Source organism: Melanerpes formicivorus, unplaced genomic scaffold (genome assembly GCF_026170545.1).
Source record: "Melanerpes formicivorus ecotype bairdi unplaced genomic scaffold, bMelFor1.0.p_v2 SCAF_18, whole genome shotgun sequence".
In the NCBI taxonomy this organism is placed as follows: domain Eukaryota; kingdom Metazoa; phylum Chordata; class Aves; order Piciformes; family Picidae; genus Melanerpes; species Melanerpes formicivorus.
The window spans coordinates 2,919,767-2,932,304 of NW_027142370.1; the positions used below are offsets into that span (position 1 = coordinate 2,919,767).

Genomic DNA, 12,538 nt, shown 5'->3' on the forward strand with positions numbered 1-12,538 from the left:
CCTCGGGATCCCGGAGCTATTTGTACCGGGGAGGGCAGTGGAGAGGTTGAGGTGGGGGGGGGATATTTATGACCGGGGCCATGCTCTGAAACCCAAAACCCACCCAAAAGCGGCCTAATCACTCCCAGACGCTGCGGCCCCCACGCTTTTATGGGGCGTTTTAGAGCAGGGGAGCTAATAAATTTTTCTGGCGAGGGTAAAAGGATGAAGATGAGGTTGAGGGGGGGCAGTGGGCACCCGTGGAGGGGGGTTAAAATCCATCTGCATCCCGGTAGTGGCAGCGAAGAAGCGGGGCCCCCTCCTCATCCACCCCATCTGTGGCTCCTCCTTCTCCCGGTGCCCAATTTGCCGGCCCCCGGTCTTTAAGGCTGCGGCACCCGGACCGTCGGGCTAGGGGTGGGGGGGGTGGGGGGGTGGGAAGCGAACAGCTCCCGGTGCCGGGAGACCGAGAGCTCCCCTTCGCCGCCACCGGGCCCCCGCCGAGGGGGCGGGAGCGCCCGCGGGGTTTAAGTGCGGGTGGATGAGCGGGCGGGACGGCGGCGGTGAGACGTTGGCGGGCGGGCGGGCGGGCGGGCGGGCGGGGGGGGGGGGGCAACCCCGGCGGGGATGAGGCGGCCGCGGTGCTGAGGCGGCCCCCGGTGCGGCCATGACCTCGGCGCGGGAGACGGCCGGGTCCCCCCCGTTGCAACCCTCGGGCGGTGGTCGCCGAAGGAATGTCCTGGACCAGCTCCCGCCGCCCGCCAACTCCAACAAGCCTCTGACCCCCTTCGGCATCGAGGACATCCTGGGGCGGCCCCGCGGAGGGAGCCCCCCCGGGCCCGGACCCGCCGTTCTCCCGGCCCGGTTCCCCGAGAAGGCGGCGGGGCCCCGGGGCGGTGGCTGCGCTCCGGCCTCACCGCTCTGCGCGCTGGAGGAGCTCGCCAGCAAAACCTTCCGGGGACTGGAGCTGGGCGTGTTGCAGGCAGCAGAAGGTACCGAGTACCGGGGGGCTCCGCCAGCACCGGCGGGAACGGTGGGGGGAACCGGGCAGGTGCCGCGGAAGATGGGCGAGGGGGGTCCGGGAATGGGATCCCTCTGTGTCCCCAGCCCGGGGCAATCCCGGTAAGTTTCGTCTGTGTCCCGGCAGCGCGGGCCGGGAAGGGACCGGGGCTCGCCCGGGATCGCGGCTCGGAGGGAGGGAGAGGCTCGTTGCCGGGCACCGGGAGTCCGAAGGAGCCCCGGCCGACCTCGATCCTCGGCGGCGGGGAGGCCGCGACCGAGACTCCGCAGATTCGGGAGGACCGGGCGAGCCAGACTGGCAGCTTTATCGGGAGCCGCCGGGATCAACCCGGCCTCGGTAGCCGCCGTACCGGGAGGTGGATCATTCCCGCGGGTGCAGCCGGCCCCGCCGAGCCATGACCGTGACCATGACCGAGCGCAGAGGAGGATCGGGCCCGTCGGCAACGAAAACCCGTTACCGAGCCCCGGTGGGCTTCTGCGGCGGGGACGGTGGCTTCGGTCGAGCAGTTGTTCTCCGACAGAAACCCGTTACCAGCGGTGCTGGACAACTGCGGCCGTTACCGGTGGGGCCGGGCAGCCTCCCCCTGAACACGTTGCTCGCGGGCGGCCCGGTCCGGCGGCGGTTCCACCGGGGGCAGCGGGTCGCGTGGTCCCCGCGCGGCGGGACGAACCGGCCTCACCGGGAAAACCTGCCGTGAGATGGGGAGGACTGAACAACGGACGGACTGAGGGACTCCGCCGCCCGCCCCGGCAAAAATCCACCATCGGGCGGACAGACGGACATGGACAGAGAGCGGCGACCGCCGATAACGATAAAGAAAGTCTTACCAGGACGAACAGACGGACATGGACAGACAGAGCGAGGCTCCGTGATTGACGAAAAATCCCTCACACGGATAGAGACACGGATAGACAGAGCGGAGCTCCAGCCGTTAACGAATAAAACCTTTAATGGGACTGACACAAGGACACAGACAGACGGAGCCTTGCCTCGTGATTAACCGAAAACGCCGTTACCGGCCGACGCGCACGGGATGAGCCGGGTTCCTGGAGTTAACGAAAAAAATCTTCCCTTTCGCGGCCAGTCCGGGCAGACTCCGGTAATTACCGAACGGACAGGCAGACACGAATTGACAGAACGGGGCTCCCGTGATTAACGAAAAGAAACAAATCCTTTACGTAGCCGGACAGACAGACACGTTCGGGCGATTTGCGTTCCTGGAATTAACGAAAACCCCCATTTCCCGGACGGACAAACAGACAGAACCGGGACAGACCGGAGCTCCAGGGATCAAGGTAAAAAAAAAATCAACAAACCACAAACGGGTTATCGGGACAGACAGAGGGACACGGCGCGGGAAGCGGGGCTGTGGTCATTAAAGAAAGAACCCCGTTACCGGGACGGATAGACGAACACGGCGGACGGCTGCGGCCGTAAATGAAAAATCCCCGTTATGGGGACGGACAGAAGGACAGAGCCAGGACAGAATGGAGATTCGGGCTGGGGGGAAACCCCTTTACTGGCCGAACAGACGGGCAGAACAAGGGACAGACTGGAAGTCGAGGTAAATGCCCGCTACCGGCCAGACAGATAGACGCAGTCCGATCGGGGTTCTCGGAATTAACGAAAAACCAAGCCGTTACCGGCAGGGCCAGGCGGAGGCCTGCGGCTAAAGGTGGAACAAACCGGGACCCACGGACAGATAGGGACAGACTGAGATTCCTGTAATTCGTGTAAAACTCCGTTACCGGACGGACAGAGGGACGCGGCCGGGTCGAGCGCAGCTCCCTTGATGAACGTAAAAAACCCTCTTTGCCCAGGCGGACAGACGGACAGAAGCAGAACGGTCGCGGCTCCGTGGCTGAAGTGAAAGCCCGCTGCCGGATGGACCCACGGCCGCGGCCGGGACACCGAGAGATGCGGACAGACCCGACTGCAGCCCCGGTGAGTCGGGGTCCCAGGAGAGAAGCCTCCGTCGCCGGCAAGCGGCACTGGGACCCCGCAAGGGCGAAGGTTGCTGGAGCCCGTAAAAAGGGACACGAAGACCGACCTGCCGCCAACCCGCGCCTCGGAGATCCCCATGAGCAGCGTTACCGAGAGGCAGATCGGTCCCGGCAGCAACAGAGCAGCTGTAAAGGGATAGGGCTGGGACCAGGACCCCGTGACTGGTACGGGGCCATTACTGGCTCCGCAGTCAGAAGCGATCCGCGTCTTACCGGCAGTTTCTTCGCCACCGGCAGGAACACCGGAGGACGCCAGGATCGGGCCCCGGTGCTGCGGCGCGGCCGTGCCGATAGCGGCGGCGGGGACCGGGGCTGAGGGACCCTCACGGACCCCGGGATGCCAGTATGGGGAACTCTGAAAATCACTGAGCGAAAGCGCTGTCGGGGCTCAGGGGAACGACAGTGCTTCGTACCGCCGGCCCGAGCCGGCCGCGCCGGCCGTGTTTCCCAGCTCCCGGTGCGGGCCCGTGGCTGCGGGCCGGGTTCACCGACCGGCGGGACACGAGCGGACATGGGCGGTGTCTCCGCCGGGACCGGGTCAGCCGCGGAGCGTCTCGGAGCCAGGCGGGAGCGGCGGGGCTATGCCAGGAGGCTCGGGCCACCCATACCGAGGGCCGGGCTCGGTTTGCTTTGCGAGGCTCAGTTGAGGCGGGCGCGGCTTGGCTCGGTTCAGCTCTTCCTCGTACAGCTCAGCTCGGCCTCGCAAACCAGGCTCGGTTCTGCACGGCCCGGCTGGGGTCGGTTGTATCGGGGTCCGTGGTTCCCGGTTGGGTGGGGGTCGGTGTTGAGCAAGGGGTTCAGCACCGGACTGGCCGGAGTCAGCGCGGCCGATGCTGGTTGGGGTGCCGCTGCCGGTGTGAGTGCGGGTACCAGTGCTGGTGTGGGGTGGTACTGGTGTGGGCGCGAACATCGATACCGGTGTCAGTGCGGGTGCGGATGCAGGTACCGGTACCAGTGTAGTTCCGGTGTGGAAGCGGGTGCACCCAGGCCAGTGCTAGTGCGATACCGGCACGGGTAGGGGGGCCGATACCGATGCTGTGCTGTTTTCGGTAGTGATGCCGGGCAGTGCCAGTACCGGTGCTGGTGTGGATGCGGGTAGCGATACTGGCGTAATGAAGTTCCCGGTACCGATGGTGGGTAGTACCAGAAGCAGTGCTAGTGTGGGTGCAGCTGCAGGTACCGGTAGTGGTGCTGGTGTGGGTACGGATACTAATGCCAGTGTAAGTCTGTTACCGGTACGGGCGCGGGAGCTGATTCCAGTCTCGGTGCCGGTCCCGCACGCTGACGTCCGCCGCTGTCCCCGCAGGTCGGGACCCTCCGGGTACACCGGGCCCGCGGCCGCCCTGCAAGAAGCGTCGCAAGTCGCGAACGGCGTTCACGGCGCAGCAGCTGCGGGAGCTGGAGGCCCGGTTCCTGAGGCAGAAGTACCTGTCCCCGGCGGAGCGGGACGGGCTGGCTGCGCGGCTGGCGCTCAGCACCGCACAGGTCATCACCTGGTTCCAGAACCGGCGGGCCAAGCTCAAGAGGGACCTGGAGGAGCTCCGCGCCGACGTGGCCTCGCTGAGAGCGCTGCCCCCCGCCGCTCTCCGGCAGCTGGCCGCGATGCCCGACCCCCCCCCGCGCCCACCGCCCACGACTACCCCCCCCGCCACCGGCCCCGCCGAGCTCTCAGAGGAAGAGATCGACGTGGGGGACTGACAGGCGCGGGGAGGGGGATGCCCGGGGTAGGGGGGTCCTGAGCAGGCACCAAGACTGACCGAGCTCCCCGCTCCGCCCCGGCGGATTTGGTGCAATTCCTTCGCTTTTTTTTTTTTTTGTTGTTGTCTTTCTTTCTTTTTTCTTTCTTTTTTTTTTTTTTTTTTTTCTCTTTTTGTTCTGTTTGGTTTTTTAATATTTTTAACGTTATTTTCTACCGTGTCGCCCCTAGAACCGGGGCACGGAGAGGGGGGTGGGGGGTAAAGTTCGGGGAGGCCCGGGCCGGCTGTAAATATTTGGAATAAAGGCGACACGTTATCACGGAGGGCGGAGTGGCTGGGGGGGGGGCCACAGACGGACAGTCCGACAGACGGACAGCCTCCGCTCTGCCAGTGACCCGGCCGCGGAGGAGGGGAAACATAGGACACCAGAGACAGCACCCCCCGGCAGGCCCGCCTGAGCCCCATCTCCCATCATGGTGGTCCCTGGGCTGCGCCGTGCGCCCCGCTTCTGAGCACAGGAGGGTTCCCTCGGGGAGGGCAAAGCGTCACCTAACCGCCCCTCGTGACGTCATGTCCTCATGACGTCATTGCGGGATAAGCGTTGATGTCACTTTCTGATGAGCGGCAGGGAGGAGTCCCGCGGGTGCGGGGGGTGTGCGGGAAGACATCCCTCCTGCCCCCGTGCTGGTGAGCGGCTCCATCACGGACCCGCAGCCCGGTGCCGCAGGGCCTGGAGGCGGCGGGGCCGGGGGGCGGAGGCGGGGAGGGTGCCGCAAGAAGAGCGGGGGATGTCTGGGGCAGTTGCCGGGGATCCCGAGGGTCCTTTCCTGTCCCCGCAGCTCTGCGACCCCCCTTTCTGCCGTTGCCCCTCCCCCCCGCTGATGTGATTACACCAGCGCGGGGATCCGAAGGCAGAGCAGCTCCCTCCCCAGATCCCCCCCCGGGTTTTGTCTCCGGTTTAATTGCATTGTCCTGCCCCTCCCCCCGAGCCGCAGCCGCCCGCCTTGGGGGGGTGGGAGGGGGGGAAGGGGGGAGGGGAGAAATGATACTTCGCCTGAAAGTGCCTTTGAGCAGCCCCGGGTGGGGATGTGGTGGCGTTGAATTTGACAGGTAGAGAGCCCCCCCTCCCCAACCCCCTCGGGGTGCCCCACCCCAGCTTTACTGCCCGCGGGGGGAGCGATCAGGGGGGATGAGAAGAGGCAGAGAAGAGTGGGTTACAAACCCCCTGTCACCCGGTGCAGAGACCCCCCCAGGCAGGAACATGGTAAGAGGGGGGTAGGGGGTACCCAGTGCCTGGGACCCCTCCGGGCTCAGCAGTCCCCAGCCTCCCATGTCACCCTTCAGCTCCTGTCACTCCAAGCCATGTCACTCTGTAGCCTGCCTTCCCTCACCCCACTCGAGCCCAGACAGCAACCCCAACCCCAGCACCCCACACCCCCACCCGGGGCAGACAACCCCCCCAGAGGCCCCGCCCCAAGCCCTCTTGTCTCCTCCAGGTGACACTGAGGGACACCGAGATGCCTCTCGCCGCCAGGGGGGCCTCTCCCCGTCCCCATGGCCCCAGGGCAGTGGCTCAAGGGGTGTCTCCGTTGGGCCCAGGGCCCCCCACCCCCTCGCCCCCCACCTCTCCCGCTCCCAATTTTCCAGCTGATTAACCCAGCGGCTGGCTCCCGACACCCGCCGCTGTTGGTATTAATTTCTTTTAACGAGTGATTAATTACCCACTGCCTCCCGAGCCCCCCCACCCCCCTTCAGCCATTTGCATATTAATCCAATTCCAGTTGATGGGCTGCCTGTCACCTGCCTGTCATCTCCTTGCCACCGGCAAATGACATTATGGGGGAGCTGGGGACCTAGAGGCCCCCCCCGCTCCTGTCCCTCCCCGCTGCTTGGGGACACTGCAGGAGACGTGCCAGGCTGTCCCCATGTGGGAAAGTGACAGAGGGTGAGCAGGAGAGGATGGGACAGGCAGAGATCCGTGCTCATTCTCATCTTTATTACAAAACCCCACACCTGTACAAACCCCCAAAGGACTGGGGAATAACTTCCCCAGCCCTGCCCTTTCCACTGGGAACTGCAGGGTGGGCACCCACAGGGGCCTCCAGTCCCACAGTGGGCAGAACCCCTACGTCTCCCGGGTAGGGGAGGTGTTAGTGTGGCAGTACAGCCTCATCCCATCCCTCCCAGGGGGTCGAGACCCTGCTGGGTGCCACCCCAAAGGCTCTGGGGGAAGCCTGACCCACAGAGAGGGGGAAGGTCCCGCTGCCTGCAGAGGGAAAAGGCACAGGCAGGGCGAAGGCAGCCCCCCGCTGTGGGAGGGGTGCAGCTCTGCTGCTGTGAGCGGAGGAGAACCCCCTCTTTGGCTACTGTGGCCTCCCTGGGGAGGCACCCACCGCTGGGTGCTGCCAAGGAGGGGGGGTGGCATGGGACGGATGCTTGAGCTGCAGCACCAGCCTGCTGCCCTCCAGTTCAGCCTCCTGGCAGGGGACAAGACGAGAGCTGCTATCACCACCCACACAGGGACAGGGGTGGGTGCAGGAGGGGGTCAAGCCCAGGACAGGCACTGCCCCTACAGTGCCTGCCCCGCCTGCTGCCACCCTGAGGGGCTCTGGGACCCCCTGGCACAGTGCCCTCCCACCCCATGCCCACCTTCATGGCAGCATATGCCTCTTCTGCTGCCTTCTTCTGCGTGTAGTTGACGAAGGCACAGCGGCGCTCCGGCAGCATCCGGATGAAACGAATCTCCCCAAAACTGGGGGGGGACTGTTAGTGACCACGACAGCAAACCCCCCACACACACTGCCCCCTTCTTGGGCTTGAAATCTGGGAGTGATGGGCAATGGGAACAGGGCTGGTAGGTGCTGGGGGCTTGGCACTAGGATGGTGACATCAGGCCAAACAGGCAGAGGGATGGCAACATGGAGTAGGATGGGCACAGGGCTGGCAGGGCATCAGGGTCTTGGCACCAGCGTGGTGACATGGGACAGGATGAACACAGGGCTGGCAGGGTGCAGGTTCTTGTCACTAGGATGGTGACGTGGGGCAGGATGGGCACAAAGGTCTTGGCACTGCGATGGTGATGTGGGGCAAGACAAGTGCAGGGGGCTGCAGGGATCCAGGGCTTGGTGGGCAAGCACAGGGTGTAAGTGGAGCTAGGCACAGGGCGTGAGTGGGGCTGGAGGAAATGCAGGGAGGCAGGTTGTGGCTGTACTCACCGGCCAAAGGCACGCTGCAGTGCCTTCTCACTGATCCTGTGGGTGATATTACCCACCCAGAGTGGGTAACAATCCCTGCCAGACCACACCAGCGTCACTGCCAGCCTGATGACTGCCCCCTGGCACCACCCACTCCTGTCTGCCATCCCCAGTGAACACCAGCCACAGCCCCAGCCCCCCCCAGCCCTGGCTGTACCTGGCAGGATGGCCACGAGGCAGCGCTGGGAAGTTGCTGCTGCTGCTGCTGGAGTTCCTGGCTGCAGCCTGGCCCTGGCACTTTGCCTGGTTCCTGGAGCTCACGACGGTGACAAAGCCTCTCGTGTTCTGGCAACTCCTACTTGCCCCTTCCCCTGCCAAGGGCCCAGGAGGGGCTCAGCACCCACCCTGGGGCAGTTCTAGCCCAGGTGTACCCCTGCAACCAGCACAACATCACTTACCAGAGGGAGACAGTGGTGGCTCTGCGGCCTCCAGTGGTGATGGGGACATGGGAATCCCTCCTGGGCTGCTCTGGTGGCTGCCCTGCTGTGGAGGGTGAGGAGGTCAGGCCCACGGGGTAGGGACACTGAAGGAGAGAGTGGGGACGCTGAAGGGGACAGCAGGGACACCCACCAGGAGCAGGGCACGGCAGGCCTTGAGCTGAGAGGCCACTTCGGCATTGGCCCCATCCTGGTGCAGCAGCTTCTCGAAGGTGCGGGCGGCCTCAGCGTAGAGCTGGCACAGGGCAAGGGGGGGCTGAGCACCCACTGCCCAGCTGGAAGCACAGCACCCTGCCCTTCCCTGCTGGCACCCTGTGACCAGCTCTGGCACCCCGTGACCAGCTCTGGCACGCTGTGCCGCAGCTTCCCAAACCAGCCCTCAGACAGCCACTTTGGCACCCCCCAGCCGGCTCCACTGGCACCCTTTGGTTCTCACCCAGCCCTGGCACCCCACAGCCCTGGCACCTAGCCCCGCTGGCATCTCATGGCTCCAGGCCACTACCTGCAGCCCCCGCAGCGCCTTGCCCTGGCGGAAGAAGCCCTTGGGCCAGCCAGGCTGGAGGCGCAGCGACTCCTGTGCGTCCCTGAGGGCTTCCTTGTAGCGCTGCAGCTTCTCGTAGCAGTATGAGCGGTTCCCAAAGAGCCTGGGGGACGTGGGGCAGGGGATCATGGGAATGTTTGGGTAGCAAAACACTTTTAAGATCAAGTCTAATCATTAACCCAGCACTGCCAGGTCACCACTAAACCATGGCCCCCAGCACCACATCTACACAGCTTTGAAACCCCTCCAGGGGTGGGGACTCCAATCCTGGGCAGCCTGGGCCAGCCCTTGACAACAGTTTTCAGGGAAGAAATTGTTCCTCATGTCCAACCTAAGCCTGCCCTGGTGCAGCTTGAGGCCATTGCCTCTTGTCCTATCACTTGTTCCTAGGGAGAAGAGAGGAAGCCCCACCTGGCTCAAGTTTCCTCTCAGGGAATTGTAGAGAGCCAGGAGGTGTCCCCTCAGATTCCTTATTCTCCAACCCCAATGATCTCAGCTGCACCCCACAGGACTGCTCTAGAGCCTTAACCAACTTTCCTTAGGGCATGTTACAGCATCTCAATGTCCTTCCTGGAGTAAGAGGCCCAAAACTGAACCAAATATTCAAGGTGTGGCCTCACCAGTGCTGACTACAGGTGGATCACTGCTGTGCTGGTCCTGCTGACCACACTCTTGCTGATCCAGGCCAGCATGCTGTTGGCCTTCTCGGGCCATTTGGGCATACCCTGACTCATCTTCATCCACTGCCAACCACCACCCCCAGGATCTTTCCCAGTGGATGCCTTCCAGCCACCCTGTCCCCAGCCCCACTCACCGGTGCTCCTGGGGGTTCAGCCTCACGGCCTCGGTGAAGGCCTTCACCGCCTCGGCGTACCGGCCCTGCTGAGCCGCCTCATTGCCACGGCCTGCGGAGGAGACACTGACTGTGCCATCACCCAGCTGCGAGGGACAGGCCTTGGAGACAGCCTAAACCCAGGTCACCCCATGAAGAGCCCCGGCACAAACCCTTCTGGCACTGACCTGCGAGAACCAGGCTCTGCTCCACCACGCTTGTGTCCAGGGGCTCAGGCTTAGGCACCTGTGGGGCAGGCAGTGAGGGACTGGGTGCTCATGGGGCAGGAAGCTCCCTCCCCGGGACCTCATGGGCTCCAACTCACCTTCCCTGGCACTTTCCTGCCTGGCTTGGTGCTGTCTGTTCTGTCTGGCTTCTCTTTGGTGGGCCCTGGCAGCCTGACGCCTGCTTTCTCCCGGGCTTTGGAGACGAAGGAGCAGCTCAGGTCCAGCTCATCCTAGGGGAGCAGGATGGAGGGCATGCAGGAGGGGTGAGGTGGGCAGAACCCTGGGTTCCTCGTAGGGCAGAACCTGCCTGAGGCTGGTGCCCATATCAGGAGCTCTCACCTCCAGCTCCTCTACCCTAGTTTTCTGGCCTCCTTCCTCCTTGCCCAAGGAGTCCCTGGGGCCTGCAGAGGGGTTGGGGTCTGGACGCTCTCTCTCTTTCTCAGCACTGCTGGTTTGAGGGTGTTCAACATCTGCATCCGGGGTGCTCTGGAAGGAGAGAGCAGGAGTGAGGTGACAGCTGGGGCAGGGGGCTCTGCCCACCCCCTCCCTGCAGCCTCCCATTTTAGGGCCCCACAGAAGGTGTGCCTGGGGCTGGGGAGCAGCCACCCACCGGCTGGGCCTGCAGTGCACTCTTCTGCTCCTGTGCCAGTTTCTCCCGTTTCTTCCGGTCCTTCTGCTTCTGGAAAGCAGAAAGGGGATTGTGAGTGGGCACCAGCAGAGGTTATGACCCCTCACCTGGCCCCAGGTCTCATGGGGTGGAAGCAAGCCTTGAACATGGGCTGAACCCCCTCTCTGTGGGGTGAACTCACTTTCTTCTTCAGCCTCTTCTTCTCTGCCTTCTTCTTGACGCGCTCCTCCTCTGCCACCAGCTCCTGTGCGTTCCTTTCTGCTTCCTGGGGGAGCAACACCATGAGTGCTGGGCACTGGCACCGTGCCATGGCTGGAAGAGCCCCAGACACACCAGTGGCAGCAGTGCCAACTCTCCTGGGTTTAGTGCTGCCAGGAACTGGGGACAATAAAAGGGACCAGAGGCTGAACTCTGATGTGGAGGGAGTAGACAGGGGCTGAGCAAGGAGTAAGCAGGGGGTACCTCTCATCTTGGCCATCAGCCCAGGGCACAGACAAGCGATGGGCTGGTGATGCCTTTTATCTAGTCTATCAGTTAGTGCCCCCAGGGCATGGGCTGGGTGCAGGCAGAGGGTTGGAAGGGGGTGGGCAAAGTGTGGTCAAGGAGTAGGCAGGGCATGGTCAGGGGGTACCTCTCACCTCGGCTGTCAGCTGGTGCCCCCGGGGGGCAGGCAGCCGGCCCATCTTAGCCTCCAACAGGCTGGAGGGGAGGGAGATAGACTCGGGAGGATCGTGGTTCCCAAAAAGATTCACAAAGCGTTGGTACTCGAAAGGATTCGCCAGGTATCGGTACGGGAATGGAGGCAAGTCGTCCTCGAACACCCAGGGCTCGTTGAAGCCCACCCAGCGCCCGTTTTCATCCACTTCATCTTCATACTCATCCTCGTCCTCGCCGTCCTCCTCCTCCTCGCTGTACTCCTCGCAAAAGCTTTGTTCGTCCCAGAAGTCCAGGTCTAGGTAGTGAGAACCGGACACGTCAGGAGCAACTCTCAATCACGGAGAACCCCGGTAGCCTCCCTGGGGTCTCCCCCCGACTCACCATGGTGCAAGACATCACAGGTCCCGGACGCTTCTCCCATAGCGCTTCGGTTCACCGCGCTGGAGACGACCGGCGGCGTCACCCGCAGCTGAAGGGGAGGGACCAGACCGGAGCAACCGCCGCCGCTCCCCAGGTCCCCACGTACCTGCCACAGGCTGTGCGCCTCGGCGGCGCCCGGTGGGCGGTGCAGGGGGCAGAAAGGCGCTGCGAGAAGCGGAGCCAGCCGTGAACAGGCAGAAACGAAACCGAAACCACAGCACCAGGGCGGGATCGGGGAGGGATCTGGGCGGGACCGGGCACAGGCCCCTCCCCGCCCCACCGCCCCTCCAGCCCCGCTAAGCCCCGCGCTCCACCGAGATCCAGACTGGCGAGCAGCCCCAGCCCACCTCACAGCGCGGCTCCCGTGGCTGCGGGACCCCCCCGATTGCCTCCCGCCCCGTACCGTCGCTCCAACCCTCAGGCCCAAGCACGCAGCCCCAGGGGCAGGCGGCGGGGGCGACCCTGAGCCTAAAGGAGTTGAGGCTCGATCCGGCCGACTCCTGTGTCCCGTCCACTCTCCGCATCACCCTGGGCCGCCCAACCCGGACGCGGAGGAAGCGGGGCACAGAAGAACCGGAAGTAGGTCTCGGCGTGGACAGGAAGTGGGGCACGGCCTGGACCGGAAGTGGGGCAGGGAGTCGGCTGAGGCCTGCCTGCCCACCATGTTGGGTGCGGGCAGGACGGCGGCCCGTGAGGCCCGTACCGAGCAGCGCCGGGGCTCCGTGACCCCTCTCGCATTGCCCTCCTGCGCTCAAAGCACGGGTGCCTGCCGCTGCTCAGGACACCGGGCACCGAGGCTCTGACCTCTTGGCAGGTCAAGCCCTGCCCGTCCCTCCGGATTA

At 64.4% G+C, this 12,538-nt stretch overlaps 2 protein-coding genes across 5 annotated transcripts; one reads left to right on the plus strand and one right to left on the minus strand.

Moving 5' to 3' along the window:
- The first annotated feature begins 606 nt into the window (after positions 1-606).
- LBX2 (ladybird homeobox 2) lies at positions 607-4,983 on the plus strand. The gene is made up of 2 exons (XM_068149692.1): positions 607-971; positions 4,310-4,983. The coding sequence occupies exons 1-2, from the start codon at positions 647-649 to the stop codon at positions 4,699-4,701; spliced, it is 717 nt and encodes a 238-aa protein (XP_068005793.1). The 5' UTR covers positions 607-646; the 3' UTR covers positions 4,702-4,983.
- A 1,668-nt stretch (positions 4,984-6,651) lies between these two features.
- Positions 6,652-12,481, minus strand: TTC31 (tetratricopeptide repeat domain 31). 4 transcript variants are annotated; one of them, XM_068149342.1, is made up of 16 exons: positions 12,400-12,481; positions 11,658-11,861; positions 11,258-11,571; positions 10,801-10,884; positions 10,602-10,670; positions 10,331-10,477; positions 10,090-10,221; positions 9,953-10,010; positions 9,747-9,837; positions 8,894-9,035; positions 8,525-8,626; positions 8,353-8,437; positions 8,112-8,265; positions 7,916-7,990; positions 7,350-7,452; positions 6,652-7,177 (listed from the first exon to the last, which is right to left on the minus strand). In XM_068149342.1, exons 2-16 carry the CDS (start codon positions 11,695-11,697, stop codon positions 7,064-7,066), a joined length of 1,710 nt encoding a protein of 569 aa, XP_068005443.1. In that variant the 5' UTR covers positions 11,698-11,861; positions 12,400-12,481; the 3' UTR covers positions 6,652-7,063. The 4 variants fall into 4 exon arrangements, with proteins under 4 accessions (XP_068005443.1, XP_068005441.1, XP_068005440.1 ...); XM_068149340.1 differs by lacking the exon at positions 12,400-12,481 and adding an exon at positions 12,100-12,317 and having other exon boundaries at positions 8,353-8,434; XM_068149339.1 differs by lacking the exon at positions 12,400-12,481 and adding an exon at positions 12,100-12,317.
- Positions 12,482-12,538: the final 57 nt, after the last annotated feature.